The sequence below is a fragment of the Sebastes fasciatus genome, chromosome 20 (assembly GCF_043250625.1).
Source record: "Sebastes fasciatus isolate fSebFas1 chromosome 20, fSebFas1.pri, whole genome shotgun sequence".
Taxonomy (NCBI): Eukaryota; Metazoa; Chordata; class Actinopteri; order Perciformes; family Sebastidae; genus Sebastes; species Sebastes fasciatus.
Window position 1 is genome coordinate 14,417,427 of NC_133814.1, and position 17,559 is coordinate 14,434,985.

The window sequence follows — 17,559 nt, forward strand, 5'->3', positions numbered from 1 at the left end:
AAAAAGTCGTAATATAACGAGAATAAAGTCATAACTTTACGAGAAAAAAAGTTGTAATATTACGAAAATAAAGTCCTAACTTTACAAGAAAAAAGGAATAACACGTAAAATTTCTACTTAATAATATCATGACTTTATTCTCATAATACTACGACTGTTTTTCTTGTAAACCTTTGACTTTATTATGGTAATATTACAACTTTTTTTCTCTTAAATTTCTGATTTTATTCTCATAATATTAGGACTTTTTTCACGTAAACCTATGACTTTATTCTCATAATATTACGACTTTTTTTCTCTTAAATTTCTGATTTTATTCTCATAATATTACAACTTTTTCTGTTTTAAATTTCTGATTTTATTCTCATAATATTACGACTTTTTTTCTCGTGAACCTATGACTCTATTCTCGTAATCTCAGATTTATTTATTTTTCCTCAATGTGGCCCTAATACTCTGTCGTACCATCGTACCATAGACCTACAACAATGATAAATAAAAATGAAAATGCAAACAAAAAAACAGCTATTCATTTCCATGTTTATAAATCCACAGGGAGCCACTTAGCTGGAGAGGGGCTAATGAGCCTCTATGTGGCTCCAGAGCTGCAGGTTGCAGACCCCTGAGTTAGTGCCATGATTCAACACCCTCTTGCTCGATAGGGGGCGCTTTGCAGCCTCAACACAGGTTGAAACCATAACATCCACCAATAAACACAAGGAAGAAGAAGAGTAAGCTCATTGGCTGTTCTCTGGTTCTTTTGGAGGACGCTCGTTTTTGATTGGTTGCTCTTCAGCAAGGACCCGCCCACCGGAAATGGAGGCATTCTACACATGTTGGCTGATAAACACAAGTGATGAATGTGTTTTACTGCAACTCTGTGTGGTGTTTTTGTTCCCCTGAAGAACGCAACGGCAATAACGATAGTTAGTGAATATATATTTATATTTAGGGTAAATATTTCTAGCTCCTAGTTACTTTGCCAACAATACAAAGCTTGCTATCTTAGAAGAACTAGCTAATGTTGTACAGTTTCTGGCAGTCACATGGATTGACCTCAAGTTCTGCATCCAGCTACCAAAAGACTTCATCACCTGGAAACACGTTTTATTGGAAATAAAATATGGCTGGAACTAAAACTGGTGAGCTATTTTGCAAGACAACAAAGTGCAAGATAACATGCTAAAAATAATATATAATATTATATATATATATAATAATGCACACAGTGCACTTTCATGGACTAAGCTACTGGAGTTACCCTGCACTATACTCATTTTTAACAGTCTCTCCTGCAATATATTAACTTTTAACAGTCTCTTCTGCACTATATTCATTTTTAACAGTCTCTTCTGCACTATATTAACTTTTAACAGTCTCTTCTGCACTATATTCATTTTTAACAGTCTCTTCTGCACTATATTAACTTTTAACAGTCTCTTCTGCACTATATTCATTTTTAACAGTCTCTTCTGCACTATATTCATTTTTAACAGTCTCTTCTGCACTATATTCACTTTCTAACAGTCTCTTCTGCACTATATTCATTTTTAACAGTCTCTTCTGCACTATACTCACTTTCTAACAGTCTCTCCTGCACTATATTCACTTTAAACAGTCTCTTCTGCACTATATTCACTTTCTAACAGTCTCTTCTGCACTATATTCACTTTCTAACAGTCTCTTCTGCACTATACTCACTTTAAACAGTCTCTTCTGCACTATATTCACTTTCTAACAGTCTCTTCTGCACTATATTCACTTTCTAACAGTCTCTCCTGCACTATATTCACTTTAAACAGTCTCTTCTGCACTATATTCACTTTCTAACAGTCTCTTCTGCACTATATTCACTTTCTAACAGTCTCTTCTGCACTATACTCACTTTCTAACAGTCTCTCCTGCACTATATTCACTTTAAACAGTCTCTTCTGCACTATATTCACTTTCTAACAGTCTCTTCTGCACTATATTCACTTTTTTAATAGTCCTGTATCACAGCTGTTACCCTGCACTATACTCATTTTTAACCGTCTCTTCTGTACTATATTCATTTTTAACAGTCTCTTCTGCACTATATTCACTTTTGTAATAGTCCTGTATCACAGTTGTTACCCTGCACTATATTCAGTTTTAACAGTTTTCTTCATCTCCTTGTATTTTTATATCTGTTATATTTTTGTACTTTGCACTACTAACCTTTTTACTGCCTTTTTACTAACATGTTTTGCACTATGGAGCTGTGATGCTGGAAACTTGAATTTCCCTCGGGATCAATAAAGTTACTATCTATCTATCTATCTATTAATACTAATAACTGTTTTTCTCCCTGTGCTATCACTACAGAGTGGACCAAGGCAGACCTGCAGAAGCTTCTGGCTGCATTGAAAACCAGCATCCCAGAACATGGCAGGATGACCACATATCAGAATGGACTGAAAATTGTGGACTGGAAAGAGGTGGCTTTCCCCCCTTTCTCTCCTCAAGCATGCCAAGAAAAGTTAGCACAGATTTTGAGGAAGGTGAGTCACAGTTTAACTGTAAACGTGCAGTTGACATAAACAGTTTCAACACTCAGTAGTTGTTCTGATATGAGGCTTTCAATCATAATCAATATACTTCATCAACATGGAGTTGCCCGATTCTAAAAGAAATGTAGACATTCACATCTTAATGTCAGCCAGAGTGCTGAATATTCGTTGAAGACTGTCTTATGAATGTTGTTCGTTCGGTGTAATGTTCTTGTTTTTCTTGCTCAGATGCGAAAGATTCGGTCCCTCACAGAGCTCATCGTTGAAGCTGAAGATGTAATTTCCAATGCTGGCCAGAATATTAAGGTAAGCACAGCACATTCAAGCTTTAGAGAGCTTTATGTTGTAGATACAAAACTGCTCTGTGCAGGTTATATTATAAATACCATGTAGGTCACTGTTTCTACTAATACAAATCTCCTGCAAAACAACAATGATTCATCACTCATGAAATATGCAGAGACATAAATCTGGATGTATTGCTGAAAGGCTGCAAGCTGTCCAATAAAACCACATGCTTCATTCTGTGAGTCATTTTTCTTGCAGATCCATCCAGAGCATCCGAAGAGACCCAGCCCTCCAAACGCCATGTTTTATGAGGAGAACTGTGTTGATTATCAAAAGAAGCATCCAGATATGAGCCAGGAAAAGCTGTTCAAGCGCCTAACCAAGAAGTATGAGGAGCTCCCAGATGAAGAGAAGGTACAGTCAGCGAAAGGCTAAAATGCCACTTCTTCTTCTCATTTGGTGTTGCCTAAGGATTTTAAATGATCATGAATGACTGACCTTTTCCAGGCTCCATATGTGCAGAAATTCGAGCTTGCAACAGAAGAATACTCGAGAAGAATGCAGGAGTTTTGGTTAGTAAATTAACACACATATGGTACCATATGAACATATGATTTAGCCCGGACTGCCTGTGTAAATTCAGTGTCAAACTACTTATTTGTCTTTTAGTAAAAAATATAAAAAACCTCCCAATCCTGAGACCAACCGGAAGAGAAAGCGGCTCTCTGCAGACACCCCAGATGTAAGTGATGGTCATATCAGCCAGTGCACATGGTTAGCTGGGTTTATTCTTTTTTCCCCAAATACCTATTCATATAATATTCATGTGATTTAATACAGTTCATATGGCAGTAGTTATTTGGAAGGGCACACATTTGACTGCAATTATATAACACTGCTGGAAAGTAGGGATGTCACGAGAACCAATTCTTCGGAGCCAAGTCGATACCAAAATTCTGAAAACGCGACGGTACTCATTTTTCTACAGTACTGTTGGTACCGGGGTAGGACTCGAGACTTACGGCGCCCCATCATCCCCGGGACGATGGAACGTTTCCCTGATAATGCCACATTGTGAACAAGAAATCCGTGTTGAAATCGGCAGGACGAGAGCTAGTTATCGTTAGCTGTTAGCAGCCGGTGGGAAGCACAGTCGTGCTTGGCTAAACAACGGAGCTAACAGCTAACGTACGGAGGTTGCGCTGAGTTTTATTATGATGCGTTCAAGCTTTACTCAGTAAAAGAGTATTGGGCGAAGGTAAATCGTAACGTTATCATGATGTGTTCAAATGTAATCTTGTAAAATGTCATTTTTGGCAAGAAACTTGAGGTGCATCATCGGGGGTTAATAATAAATTCACAAAAAAAACTATGCAAACGGTAATAAAGGAGCGCAAGTACATGTGATTTATTGTTTTACTTTTGTTTTATACTGTGTTATCGAATAGAGTATTGAGAATCATGGAACTACACTGGTATTGATATCGACTACTAGATATCTGGTATCGGGACATCCCTACTGGCAAGGCTCTAACTCTTTATTAATTATCATTAAATTGATGTGTGACCTCTTGTCTTAAAGCAGCGCGAACAGAGTTCTGGAGATGAAGAGGACATGCCTCACAAGCCTCCTGTGTAAGACACAAACACACACACACACACACACACACACACACACACGTATGTGACACGGTGACATTTATTGGTATTTAATTGGAGTCCTTTGGTTGGCTTTTCTTGTATGTTCAGAAACCAGCAGCTTGCACCTCGTTCACAGTTTTTTTCATATTTACTCTTTTGTGTACGTAAAAAATGCCCGGATGTGGCTCAGGGGGTAGAGCGGGTCGTCCTTTAACCGCAAGGTTGGCGGTTCGATCCCCGGCTGCTCCTGTCCACATGTCGAAGTGTCCTTGAGCGAGACACTGAACCCGAAGTGGCTCTGCCACTTGGGCTCCTCCACCATCGGAGCTCATTTCCATCCTCATCCACTTGGGGGCATGGCGTTTCCGAGGGATACATGCTCAATATTTCTTGCTTGTCATTAGATATGAAGAAGTCCTTTGGAGAACCAGCAAAACCTATTTAACTTTGCGATATATATCTTACCTTTTGGTAAATGAACTACTAGACCAACTTAAGTTAACAAGCAGGTAATTCATTGGCAGCTGATCATGTGTTTGTTTGTGCGGGTGTGTGTATCTTTAGAAGTGGCTTTCACATATTCTGCCAAGAGCTACGTATGCCCACGAATCTGAGTTCCCAATATTGGCAAGATTTGACTGACACAAAGAAGGACGAGTACAACACACTCTGCAAAGAGGTAGGAAAACACAAACTGTTTCACAAAGACACAGTGCTGCAATAGATTAGCATGTTGGTTGCAGTAAAAAAATCAGTTGAATCTGAATGAAATACTAATTTCTTTCAGTTGAAGAGACAGTATCTGGTCAAGCTGAGAACACATCTAAATGTAAGTAAATACAAAGACTACAGTTGCCGCATTGAGCTGATGCTGTCAGATGTTGTGTGACGAGTTTGTTTATACTCCTCAGAATTTTAATACGGAGAAGCAGCAGCAGATCCTAAATAAGAAAAACATGAGAAGATTTCGAGCGCTTAAGGTGAGAAGTTATTTCATGATTCCTGCACAAATCTGGCAGTTTGTACCAAAGAACAAATTTTCAGTACTTGTAGATGTGCTGTCACGTCTGTTAAAAAATGAAAGAGAGGCTGTTTTTAACACTTGGTTGACTGATTTGGTAACAGATTTGTGGAACTTGTCTTTGGTTTGATTGAACCTATTTGTGTGCTTGTGTCCATCTATCATGTCATCAAAGCTGCAGTGGGTAGAAATGGAGCAAATATGATTAAAATAAATTATTTTTTATAAAACTGTCACTATATCCTGGCATTAGTGCATAAGACAGGTAATCTGAAAAAAATCATGTGCCTCTGTTTCCTCCGGTGCTCCTAATGGCATCTGCAAAATTTCACACTGGAGGAAAACAACCAATTAGAGCTGCGCTGGAGCCTGCTGTCTCTGACCAGCTGTCAATCACTGACGAACTCCGATCAAACTGTCAAACTAGGCAGCTCTGATCAAATATGAATCAATATTCTGTTACTGTAATGCCTATTTCTCGCCTCAAATGTTTTCAGAAAAATCTTGTAGTTTACTGTTTAGCTGTTGTGTTCTCTTCACTTCATAAAACTACATTGGATTGATCTCCTTTTGTTAACATAAATGTTTTCATTAATATGCAGGGCAAGGGAAGAACAGAAGAAGACGCACTTTCTGGTGAGCCCAAGAAGCCATCTCGGTGAGTCATTCAACATTCGTACCTTTTAAGATACCTAGAATTAATTAAAACGTGCAACAAATCCAACCCACGGTTGTCTAACTGCAGACAAACTTGTGACTGAATTTTTCTCTACTCACAGATCTGGTAATCAATATTTTATAAAAAATCAGATGGTACTTCTTAAGGAGAAATTCCCAGGCTCAAGGGAGCGCCTCGGAAAGGCCAGTCACATGTGGCACAGTCTCTCCAATAAGGAGAAGGAACGGTACAAAGAGGAAGCACGTGCAGGCTTAAGAAAATACCGGATTGAGCTGCAGAAGTGGTTAAAGGTATAATAATCCTCTTCTCCTCATGTTTTTTTTTTAATTCTTGGCAGTTCTTTTTTACTTTAAACTGGAAGGTCCTTTTAAAATTTGTCACTTTATACATTCTTCAGACATTGCCGGCAGCAGAGCGGGAAGCTTATCAGAGACGTAACCCTAGTGTAAGCACTTACACAAACTCAAGTACCCAATTATTCCTTTCTCTATACGCATTTCTTTAACGTTTTTTCTAAGATTGATAACATGCTTATCTTTGCAGAAAAAGGAATACCTTGTTAACGATGACACTGAAAGTCCTGACATTGAAGACTCATGTGATGCCATCTACAGACCATCAGTAAGTGTTGAAGTGTTGATACAACACACATGAAGTAACATACTCTTCTTTACCACCCTTTAATGAAGTGACCAATGCAAAGCTCTCTGAAGTCAGGAAAGTCATAGTTTTGGGTTAACTATGTAATTTCTGTCCAGATGGAATAATCATTGGGAATAATATGATATAATCATAGACTGTGTATAAGAAGCTTGGGAACTGCCATTTTGAAGCCTCCAGTTTGGCGTTTTGGCCGTTTCCATCTTGTTTTTTTGTAACCAGAAGTGACACGAGAGGGTGGAGCTAAGTACAACCGAACGCTGAATAAAACGTTTTCAGGGGACCAAAAAGGTTATAATTAACTTTCATGAACTGAAAACACACTGTGAATGCAGTGGGAAACTCCGGGTCTGGAAAGTGAAGCCAAGGCAAAAGTGCAACTCCCCTGGTTGCAAAAAGTCTGATGTATAGAAGTCTATGTGAAAATGAGCCTACTTCTCACTTGATTTATTACCTCAGTAAACATTGTTAACATGAGTTTATGGTCTCAATTGCCAGTTTCAAGTCTTCTTCAATACAGCATGATGTTCATTTAGTAAATTATGGTCCCATTTAGAGTCAAATAGACCATAAAGCAGAGGATGCTTTAGGGCGTCGCTACCTTGTGATTGACAGAAGTAGGCTCATTTTCTCAAAGACTTCTATTAAATCAGACTTCTTTTTGCAACCAGAGGAGTCGCTCCCTGCTGGCTGTTAGAAATAATGCAAGTTTAAGGCACTTCCACATTGGCTTCACTTTTCATACCATGGAGTTGCACACTGGATGTAATTCATAGAACTATTCTATATGCTGCACTCAGCTCTATTTTCTGTCCACATTTATTGTATGTCACGCAGGATTCAGAAGATGAAGACATTGAGTACAGCAGCAGTGATGAAGAAGAAAACGATTCGGACCGTTGTGAGGTTCGAACACTACAACGTATTTTTTGTGCTTTTGTATTTAATTTTGCAAATCATGTTGCTCAACTCCACATGTTATAAATGTCAACTGTTGATTTACAGGTCGAGGAGGAAGAAGAAGAAGACAACGATGCCTTCATGTTCGAGCTGTATTAGAAGGTGATGAGATGGACAGCAGATTGTCAAGTTCAGAGCTGGACTCTGGATATGAGACGATTGACAGTCACTCCAGTGGTTGACTTTAATGCCAGATTGTATGGCGTACCATGTTGGCTGGAAGGTTGCCATCAACACCAGTACTCCCTATGTATTGTGCCACAACCAAGACTGGATTACCCAGACCCCCCCCAGCCACACGTTACTTAGTTGTGATATGATTAATTGTAATACTGTTAGCGAATGTGCAACACTAAAGCACAATATCAACTGATATGATGAAACCCTTCAAGTATTGCTTACATTAGATATTCCTGATTGGATAAGCAATAATCAGTGTGTAAGTTTGGGGGGGGGAAATACCTTTATGTATTATTTTAAGGGTTTAACAGTCAAACGATTTTAAAAAATCTGCTTCAAAATAGACTTTTGTAACTTTTTGTAACAGATTGGGGGGAAATGAGGACTTATTAGGGGCCTAGCAGCTCATTTTTGCTCAGGGGCCTCCAAGCAGATTAATCTGACCCACAAGATAATGCATCTGAGGTAGTATATAAGTCAACACACTTCATTTTACCATTACTCAGCTAATTTGTCTTCTACTTTTAAACAATGACATGTACTGTACGTAAGAAAATATTTTAGGGAGAAAACAACCAGGGAAAATGTACAGATCTCATATTGTCTGATTTTGTATTGGGATCAAAATTATGGGATTAGCAAGTGTTTTTGTTTTGTGTGGAAAAACAAAAAAATGTAGTGGTATAAACCCATGCACACGTTGTTTGTAAATCCCAGAAAGAATATATATTTGCAATAAACATGTTGAGGGTGGCTGCATCACGAGGTTTCTCTTTTCTAATTTCTGCAGGTTGTTGTTTTTATGCCTAAACATTACAGGTTATTCAATCATTACCCATAATGCAGTGATTTTACTCAGGTTCAGGTTGTATGTGTTGCCTCAAGGTTTGTTGTATTGGCTTCAAATAGGCCCTCTGCCTGTTAGGGTTGTATGTCAACCCTGTGTAGTGAAATGAAAACATTTGAACGGTTTAACATTTAAATTTTGCAGTTCACAGCAGATTCATGATTTTTTTTTAAGCTGTGCATTTAATTATGCTTTCTTTGCATAACAGATATGAGAATATATATATATGTATATACTATTTAATGTCTCTCTAATATGCCTAAATGCTAAAACTATTATAGTCTGTTTGATTCTCCATGTAACATCCACACCTATAAGGTTAGGTTTTATAACAGCAATAACATTGTAAGTGGTAAAATTACTGAACATGGGAGTGCACATTTAGCCTTGAGTGTTTCCTTCATTAATTAAGATGATTTATGATATGGTAACAGACTTTTCAGTGTCCCACATTTCGGATATGACTGTCCCACAAATAAGGATTTATCTGAGACAACTGCGGTAGAGTACTAATATGTCTACCGTTCTTTTTTGGTTTAATTAGGACACGTCCCGTGGATTTCGGAGTGGTACTGGGTGTAGATTTAATGTACTGGCTTCATATCACAATATATTCCAGAAGTCTGAAAGGCAAAAAAATTTCCCACATTAGGCTAAATCACCCTAGATTTGATCTGAACGTTTCTGTAATGGATGTTGACAGCTTCACATCAACATGTAGACACAAAAGTTAGACAACCAAATCAATCATCTGATGGTTTATTTATCTCTCTCTCTTGCACTCACTCTCAATAAATAATAACTCAGAATGTAAGAAAATTAATAACATACAGTACTGTGATGAAAGGAAAAAATACAAGCATAAATAAAATTAAAATATGTTTGAAAAATAAAAGAATAATCTCTCTCTGTCTGTCCTGCTCAATCACACCTGCTGTATAAATATATATATATATATATATATATATTTTTTTTTAATTTTATTGTTATAACTGTTTTCTTTTTTGTTTCTGATGTCTTTGTTCTGTGTGATGTAACTTCTTTTGGGAAAAACAATAAAAAAGTTAATTACAAAAAAACATTATAAATATATATCATTTCTTTTAAATTTTATTAAAAAAAAATTTGTCCTGTGGTATTATTAGTTTCATTGTTATAACTGTTTTCTTTTTTGTTTCTGATGTCTTTGTTCTGTGTGATGTAACTTCTTTTGGAAAAAAACAATAAAAAGTTAATTACAAAAAAAACCATTATAAAAATAAAATAAAAAACCCGACCAAAATACCAATGATTTATAATGACTCCTAGAAAGCCGAACAAAAGGCCAATTTAACCCCTTAAATAGCACGGGGGTAACCCGCAGTCACATGTTGTGCCTGGATGATAAACACGCTCTCATTGGAGTTGAAGGGAAAAGCCCCGGCTGGTGCTGCAGGAAAGGAGAGGAAAAAGCTCGGTGGTGGAAACTCATGCAGCGATCGATTGCTACTGTCTGATCTCTCTCTGTGTGATGTAAAGATGGATGCCTGCCGAAATAGGTAAATAAACACACAATTAGCTGAATTTGTGCGCTTGTGATTTGCGGTATTTCTTGTAGATCGGTCATTATTTAAGGGGATATAATCGTGCGGTTTTTGACTCATTCTGTGTTGGAGTTGAGAGAGAGAACAGCCGCAGTGCAGCAGCAGCAGCAGCAGCGTTCTGTTCAGCCTCGCTTTGGTTACAATGTAACGCTTCACCATTCACTCACTTCTACAGAATGCGTTCTATTTTGATCAAGTTGATACATTTTGATACATTTTGAGCTGGTAGCTTCTGTTGACCTGGAGGATATATACCTGCCTCTTGTAACCTCTTGTAACATGTTCAGTTCCTGCAGCCTATTCATAGCCACGCTCTTTGTTTTCCACAGCAAGCTTTTCTGGCTAAGCTACCTTTCATTATTAGACAGCAATGCTCCCTCCAGCAGGCTGTTGTGTGTTGTCTATTGATATCTTGCAGTGCTACAACACTAACTTCTTCTGTTTTTGTGTTATTCGCAGGTTATAAACGTGGGAAAGTGAGTCCCTCCCCGGCTTTGTTGCAGTTTGTAAGTAGCTCTGCATCACATTCACCACCATTGCACTGATTTACATTGAAGATTTTAATGCTAACTAACTGTGTGTGTTGTTTCCCCTCCTCCTCCTCCTCCTCCTCCTGCTGCTGCAGCCCCTGTTCTGGCCAATTGCTTGCTTTGCTACAGCATGACCACAGCAGTGTCGGCTCATCTGGTAGTTCTGGCAAATGAAAATGGAGGAGGTTTCAATGTCCAGCCTGGACAACAGCAAGCTGGAGGTACAGTAGAGTCGAGTAGAGTATAGAGCAAGATCATAGAGCAAGATCACAGTATTATAGTTCAATGCATATATCACATCTGCAGACAGACAGACAGTCTGACTTGTGTCTCCTGTTTCCCCCCCCGGCCCTTCCCTTCCCTTCCCTGCCTGCCAGGGCCTAGCTCAGGACATCCTTTCTGACCTGGTGGAGGATGCATGCCTGGGTCTTTGCTTCGAGGTCCACCGGGCTGTAAAGCAGGGCTATTTTTTCTTGGATGAGACAGACCAAGAAAGCATGAGGGACTTTGGTGAGCACAGTCTCCTTATATATAGTGACCTAAAGGTATAGTGACATAAAGGTGACATGTTTCTTAAGTTGCCAACACTGGAAAAACTGAGTGAATTAATGTTTTCATCCACACTTAAGATAATAAAGAAGGCCAAAAATAAAGGCGATATCATCTCTCTGTAAGGGATGCACCGATATCGGATCGGATCTCAGGTTCAATACTGACTCAACCAGCTGGATCGGATATTGGAGACAATGGGGGCGATCTGTGAAATTCAATTCTATGTTTATATAATGTATACATTATATACTGAAATTTTAATTCCTCTTTACGTTTTGGTCAAAAGGTTGCTGCATTAAAAAGGTTTATTCCTGTTAGTTTTGAAGATTTTTTTACCATTTATTTTGCTGGTGCACGATTTATTATTTTAATACAATTTAGTAAATGTTTTACAAAGTTAGGCAAGCAGTTTGAGTAAAGCCTGATGTTGCCTTACACATAAAAGAATGATCCCAGTCACTTCCACACAGTGAGGCATACAGCTTATTAATCAAACACTGGTATCGGATCGGTACTCGGTATCGCTATCGGTATCAAGACTAAAAAAGTCAGATTGGTGCATCCCTACACAAAGTCGTTCTGTCTCCCTATAGTGACATAAAGGTGACATGTTTCTTAAGAAAAACTCTGTGAAAACTGAGTTTTTGTCCACATATATGTCACTAGATAATAAATAAGGCCAATGACAAAGGAACAATAAATTCAGGCAATAGCATCTCTCCATAACAGAAAGTTTGTGTATTTCGAATTCCCAAAACAGAGTCGTTTATTGCTGGCTTTTAAATTTCCAGAAATCGTGGACCAGCCGGGGTTGGATGTGTTCGGCCAGGTGTACAACCAGTGGAAAAACAAAGAGTGTGTGTGTCCCAACTGCAGCCGAAGCATCGCTGCCTCACGCTTTGCCCCGCACCTGGAGAAATGCCTGGGGATGGGACGCAACAGCAGCCGCATAGCCAACCGCAGGTATAAGAGTAAAACAGCTAACCCCAATGAAAGTTTGTATACTGGACTGATGTACACCTCTTCCTCTTCCAAGATTTGATTGTGCATTTATTCATGTTGTGGAGGTGTAATCACCCTTTCTAGCTTTATATACTGGAGAAGTTAGGCTCCCTTTTTGTATATTTCACAAACAAGAATGATACAAAACATTAAAACGATCTCATAAAATAGTTTCAGGTCTTGATGTATTTGTTTTATAATCAAACTGTCATTTGCAGCGAGTACTGCTGAGTCATTGTGTGCGTCATGCCTTATTCTTCCCTCTTTCACAGAATAGTCACCGGTAACAACACCAACAACAAGTCAGAGAGCGACCAAGAGGATAACGACGACGTCAACGATAATGACTGGTCTTACGGGGCAGAAAAGAAAGGTGATGTACTGGTGCTGTGTTTGACCTCTTTTTAGTATATTTAAAATATAATCCTCTCATGAAAGTACTCAAATGTTGTTTTTTTTTTAAATCTTGAAATGTAATGTCTTTCTTTTACAGCCAAGAAAAGGAAATCTGATAAGGTACTTTCATTTCACCCTCATGATTAATATAACGATCCTGTGGAGCATTACACTGTTGCATGATCCCTATCATTAATGAATTTATATAAACACATGGAGAGTATTTACTCATTATTCCTGCTTTGTCAGCTCAGACTTGATGTTTTTCTTAATCCACCTCAGAATCCAAACTCACCCAGAAGATCCAAATCATTCAAGCATAAGAGCAGTAAGTAGAAATTTGGTGGTCTTCTTGATGTCTGCAATTTTTACTTTGTGTACTTATCAGAATTAGTTTTATTTCTCCAAGTACATACATACAAGGAATTTGACTCCGGTTTTCATGCATCTCTCTAAACGTACACTACTTACAGTACATAGAAATAGAAATAACAGCTAGGGACCTGTCTCATCATCAAATACTCATCACTGTTCAGTTTTAAGTAAACCGAACACTTTGTCAGCGAGTTATTTTTAATATATTAATATATCTTAACAAATCTTGCTTAAAGGTACAGTGTGTAGGATTTGACAGCATCTAGCGGTGTGGCTGCAGATTGCAACCAACGGAATATCCCCTCCGCTCACTCCTTCCTTTCCAAGACTGCGGTAACGTGAGCCGCCGAGGGCAAAACCGTGGTAACACGCTCAGAGGTCATCCATACCATAATAACACTACTTTAGGAGCAACGTAAGTCAGATGGCACTCTTTGGCTCACGTTACCGCAGTTTCACATGCCTGTCAGAGAACTACTTCAGGTAACATAAAACCATAAAAGTCTCTCTCTAGAGCCAGTGTTTGGTTTGTCCGTTCTGGTCTACTGTAGAAACATGGCGGAACAACATGGGGGACACTGTGAAGATGACTCGCTCCCTATGTAGATATGAAGGACTCATTCGAAGCAAACGAAAACACGATTCTTAGTTTCAAGTGATTATACACAAATGAAAACATAGTTATGAATATTATATTCCATTTCTGCCAATAGATCCCTCGAAATGTTACACACTGTTCCTTTAATGCAACATTATGGTTTAAAGGGTTTTTTTTATTCTGTATTTTTCAACCTGGACCCTATTTTCCCATGTTTTTGTGTCCAAGCGACTAATGAGGACAACAGTTTTTGAAACTGGTCCAGTATTGAGGGAGAGCGCTGTAGACAGCAGCCGCTAAACAGGCTATAATGAAATCATTTGGGGCAACCTGGCACCGTCAGTTTATGTTCACTAAAAGTGCTTGTTTTTGCCACCGAAAGGCTCAGATTGTCAGACAACTATAATAATAATCTGAGCCTGTCAGTGGCACAAAACAAGCACTTTTAGTGGACGTAAACTGACGGTGCCAGGTTGCCCTTAATGATTACATTACAGCCTGTTTAGCGGCTGCAGCATTCTTCCTTAATACTGGACCAGTTTCAAAAAGTGTTGTCCCCATTAGTCACTTTCAAACACTCAAAAGGTTGAAAAATACCAAAGTTATCTTTAGAGTAAAGATGTGAACCCACTTTGTGTCCAATAAATTCATACCTAGATGAGGGCTTGGTTCATTCCTGTCAGTATAGATTTGAATATCTATCTCTTCGCTATGCCTCCATGCTGCCTTACACTGATCAGAGAAATTATGAAATACTTAATTAAATCCCTGTAATAACCTGATTTGAGTGACTGAGTAAATGACATCCAGCCTGTTGTTTATTCCCACAGGCATGATGGGTCCCAGACGTCGCATGGACAACCAGGAAAGCCCGCGCATGCTGATGAAAGATGAGGCGTTCCCTCAATAACACACTCAGCCACAAACACACATTCTCTTACCATTGTGTGTATGTGTGTGTGCGCACATACACACAAACGCGGGAAGACCAGTAACACTTCACCCTCGGCTCTTTTATGTTGTGAAATCAATGGACGTCCATGTTCTAGGTGACATTCATGGCGTTTGCTGCTCTGCAGAAGCAGTCCAGACCTCCCACTGTATACTTGACAGATTCACAAAATCAATGCACCAACACTCATTTTTTTCTTTGTTTTAGTTCATTTTGTCTCAGAAGTTTTTTTTGCTGGAGTCCAAAATAATGAATATCACAGAATATCACCGTATATCACTGCACAGAGGTAGATTCCGATTCGTGCAGCGGCCAAGCAAAGGCAGCTGTGTGAGGAGTGAACGTGTGCACATACAGTATGTTGTTGTTTTTTTTTAAATACAGAAATGATTAGACATTAGGTGTACTTCAATTTCCTCACCTTCGTAAGGTCTCATTCATTGAAAAATAATGTCAAAGACAATCATTACTAATGGTTCGTCTCTTACTTTCACATTCACTGTCAGGCTCATAGTTCTCCAGTTGAATCACAATACAGCAACTCTCAGTCTGTCATTCACCTGTGGAAACCTGTTTTAAAAAAATGTTCAGTAAATGAACCCCTAATTGTACAAGCAGGTGTTTGCGACAGAAGGCAGGTTTGTTTTGTTCCATTTTTGGTGGATAGGTCGGCTTGTTTTCTAGCATTCAAAAATGTCTTTGTATTATGTGTTTACATTGTAAAGGGTTACATATATCTTTGGTGTGATGTGATAGTGTAAATATTCCAATAGTTGAATTGCTGCTATCATGGCTCAGTTTGTTTCATCTGTCTAGCATAATAAATGATTTGTTACCTGTCGTTACGTCTCATGGTAACTTAAAGAGGCACTGGATGAGGTTTTGATAGCAACTCTGCTCAAGTACTCACAATTAAAGACCAAATGGCCAACAGGGGGTGCTGTTGATCAAATGAAGAGGTCTAGAGAGTTCCAGTTTTGATTATTTTAATACACCGATCATAAATGTTGCTTTGTGAAAGTTATTTTTTTCATGGTGTGCTGTTGTAGATCTCATTCTTAGGAAATTGAACCATAGTAAACACAAAAGTTCACATTTTTGGAGATTTTAATCAAAGTAAAGTGTTTGTGCATCAAGTTCCCAGAACTGAAAACTGCCAGGGGAGCCACAGTTCTGCTGCCTTCATGAGCTCCTACTAAACTCCGACATCTGAGCTCTGATATGTTTGTGTGTTGGGGATCCTTAATGCAGGTTATTGCTGCAATTCATGCAGAAAAATAATGCATCTAACATATATCATATGATACTGACAGTATTATCTAAAGAATTTGAATTATGTTTATAAACTTGATAACCCATCCTTGAACAGCTATGTGTGGTGTAACCAGGGGTCATAGAGGTCAAATATCCCAATATTTCACAAAAAGATTAGAGAATAGTCCAAAATATGAATATGGGCTTCTTTATCTGAACTTTTTTCTTTTCACACCATTAATCATATCACAATCTTACCATTCCACTACCAAACTGTATATAAAGTAGTTAAAACCAGTGATGAAGTACTGTACTTAAGTTCGGTTTTGAGGTGCTTTCCTTGATTATTTTCATTTTATGATACTTTATACTTCTACTGCACTACATTTTAGAGAGGAATAATGTGCTTTTTACTCCACTACATTTATCTGACAGCTACTTTGCAAATCATTGACAAAAAATATAATCCAAAAATAAATTATGATGCATTATTATAGATTGAGCTACAGTATCTATATAAAGAAGTTAAAATTAGCTCCATCTTTACAAGCTGCAACATTAAATTGAGCCTCACACAATGATGTCAATGATGATATACATTATTCAGAAATGGGCCATTCTGTATAATCGGTACCTAAGTATATTTTGACGCTATATTAAAGGAAAAATAAAAAAATAAATAAAAGATTTAACCACGAAAAAAAAGAAATACAAAAGTAAAAAAACATAATTTCCGACTAAACATACTTGAAAAAAAAGTTAGATTAGGCGAGGATGTCATTTTTTTTATTATTATGATTTATTTGATCTTATTTCCATGAAAAGCACCCCATGTTCTATTTGTGTGTTCTATATAATTTCATTGTAAAAAGTGTAAAGTTGGTTCACTTCATATTTTTATCTAATTAAGTATGTTTATGTAAATGTCTGAGTAAAACCAAATAAAGGATAAACAAAATGAAAAAAAAAAATAATAATAAAAAAATATATATATATTTAACCACGAGAAAAAAGAAAAAAAGAAATACAAAAGTTAAAAAAAACGTAATTTCCGACTAAACATACTTTTAAAAAAAGTTAGATTAGGCGAGGATGTAATTAAGTATGTTTATGTAAATGTCTGAGTAAAACCAAATAAAGGAAAAACAAAATGAAAACAAAATGAATAAATAAATGAATAAAATATTTAACCACGAAAAAAAAGAAATACAAAAGTTAAAAAAAACGTAATTTCCGACTAAACATATTTTTAAAAAAAGTTAGATTAGGCGAGGATGTAATTAAGTATGTTTATGTAAATGTCTGAATAAAACCAAATAAAGGAAAAACAAAATGAAAACAAAAATAATAATAAATAAATCAATAAAATATTTAACCACGAAAAAAAAGAAATACAAAAGTAAAAAACGTAATTTCCGACTAAACATACTTAAAAAAAAAAAGTTAGATTAGGCGAGGATAACCTTTAATATCCGCTGAAATGTTGAACTTCTAAATTCCCGATGTCCCT

At 37.5% G+C, this 17,559-nt stretch overlaps 2 protein-coding genes across 7 annotated transcripts; both read left to right on the forward strand.

Moving 5' to 3' along the window:
* Positions 1–824: 824 nt before the first annotated feature.
* On the forward strand, positions 825–8,722 carry LOC141758279 (nucleolar transcription factor 1-B-like). 5 transcript variants are annotated; one of them, XM_074619507.1, is made up of 16 exons: positions 825–1,142; positions 2,347–2,522; positions 2,760–2,837; positions 3,078–3,233; positions 3,327–3,391; positions 3,489–3,561; positions 4,402–4,454; positions 5,025–5,139; positions 5,248–5,289; positions 5,372–5,440; positions 6,084–6,139; positions 6,261–6,450; positions 6,558–6,605; positions 6,704–6,781; positions 7,658–7,726; positions 7,826–8,722. In XM_074619507.1, the coding sequence occupies exons 1-16, from the start codon at positions 1,124–1,126 to the stop codon at positions 7,877–7,879; spliced, it is 1,341 nt and encodes a 446-aa protein (XP_074475608.1). In that variant the 5' UTR covers positions 825–1,123; the 3' UTR covers positions 7,880–8,722. The 5 variants fall into 5 exon arrangements, with proteins under 5 accessions (XP_074475608.1, XP_074475604.1, XP_074475605.1 ...); XM_074619503.1 differs by having other exon boundaries at positions 6,701–6,781; positions 7,658–7,742; positions 7,839–8,022; XM_074619504.1 differs by having other exon boundaries at positions 6,701–6,781; positions 7,826–8,022.
* Positions 8,723–10,204: 1,482 nt separating this feature from the next.
* atxn7l3b (ataxin 7 like 3b) lies at positions 10,205–15,636 on the forward strand. 2 transcript variants are annotated; one of them, XM_074619509.1, is made up of 9 exons: positions 10,205–10,345; positions 10,850–10,896; positions 11,016–11,141; positions 11,298–11,430; positions 12,264–12,435; positions 12,747–12,847; positions 12,968–12,990; positions 13,153–13,198; positions 14,674–15,636. In XM_074619509.1, exons 3-9 carry the CDS (start codon positions 11,091–11,093, stop codon positions 14,751–14,753), a joined length of 606 nt encoding a protein of 201 aa, XP_074475610.1. In that variant the 5' UTR covers positions 10,205–10,345; positions 10,850–10,896; positions 11,016–11,090; the 3' UTR covers positions 14,754–15,636. The 2 variants fall into 2 exon arrangements, with proteins under 2 accessions (XP_074475610.1, XP_074475609.1); XM_074619508.1 differs by lacking the exon at positions 10,205–10,345 and adding an exon at positions 10,428–10,534 and having other exon boundaries at positions 14,674–14,855.
* Positions 15,637–17,559: the final 1,923 nt, after the last annotated feature.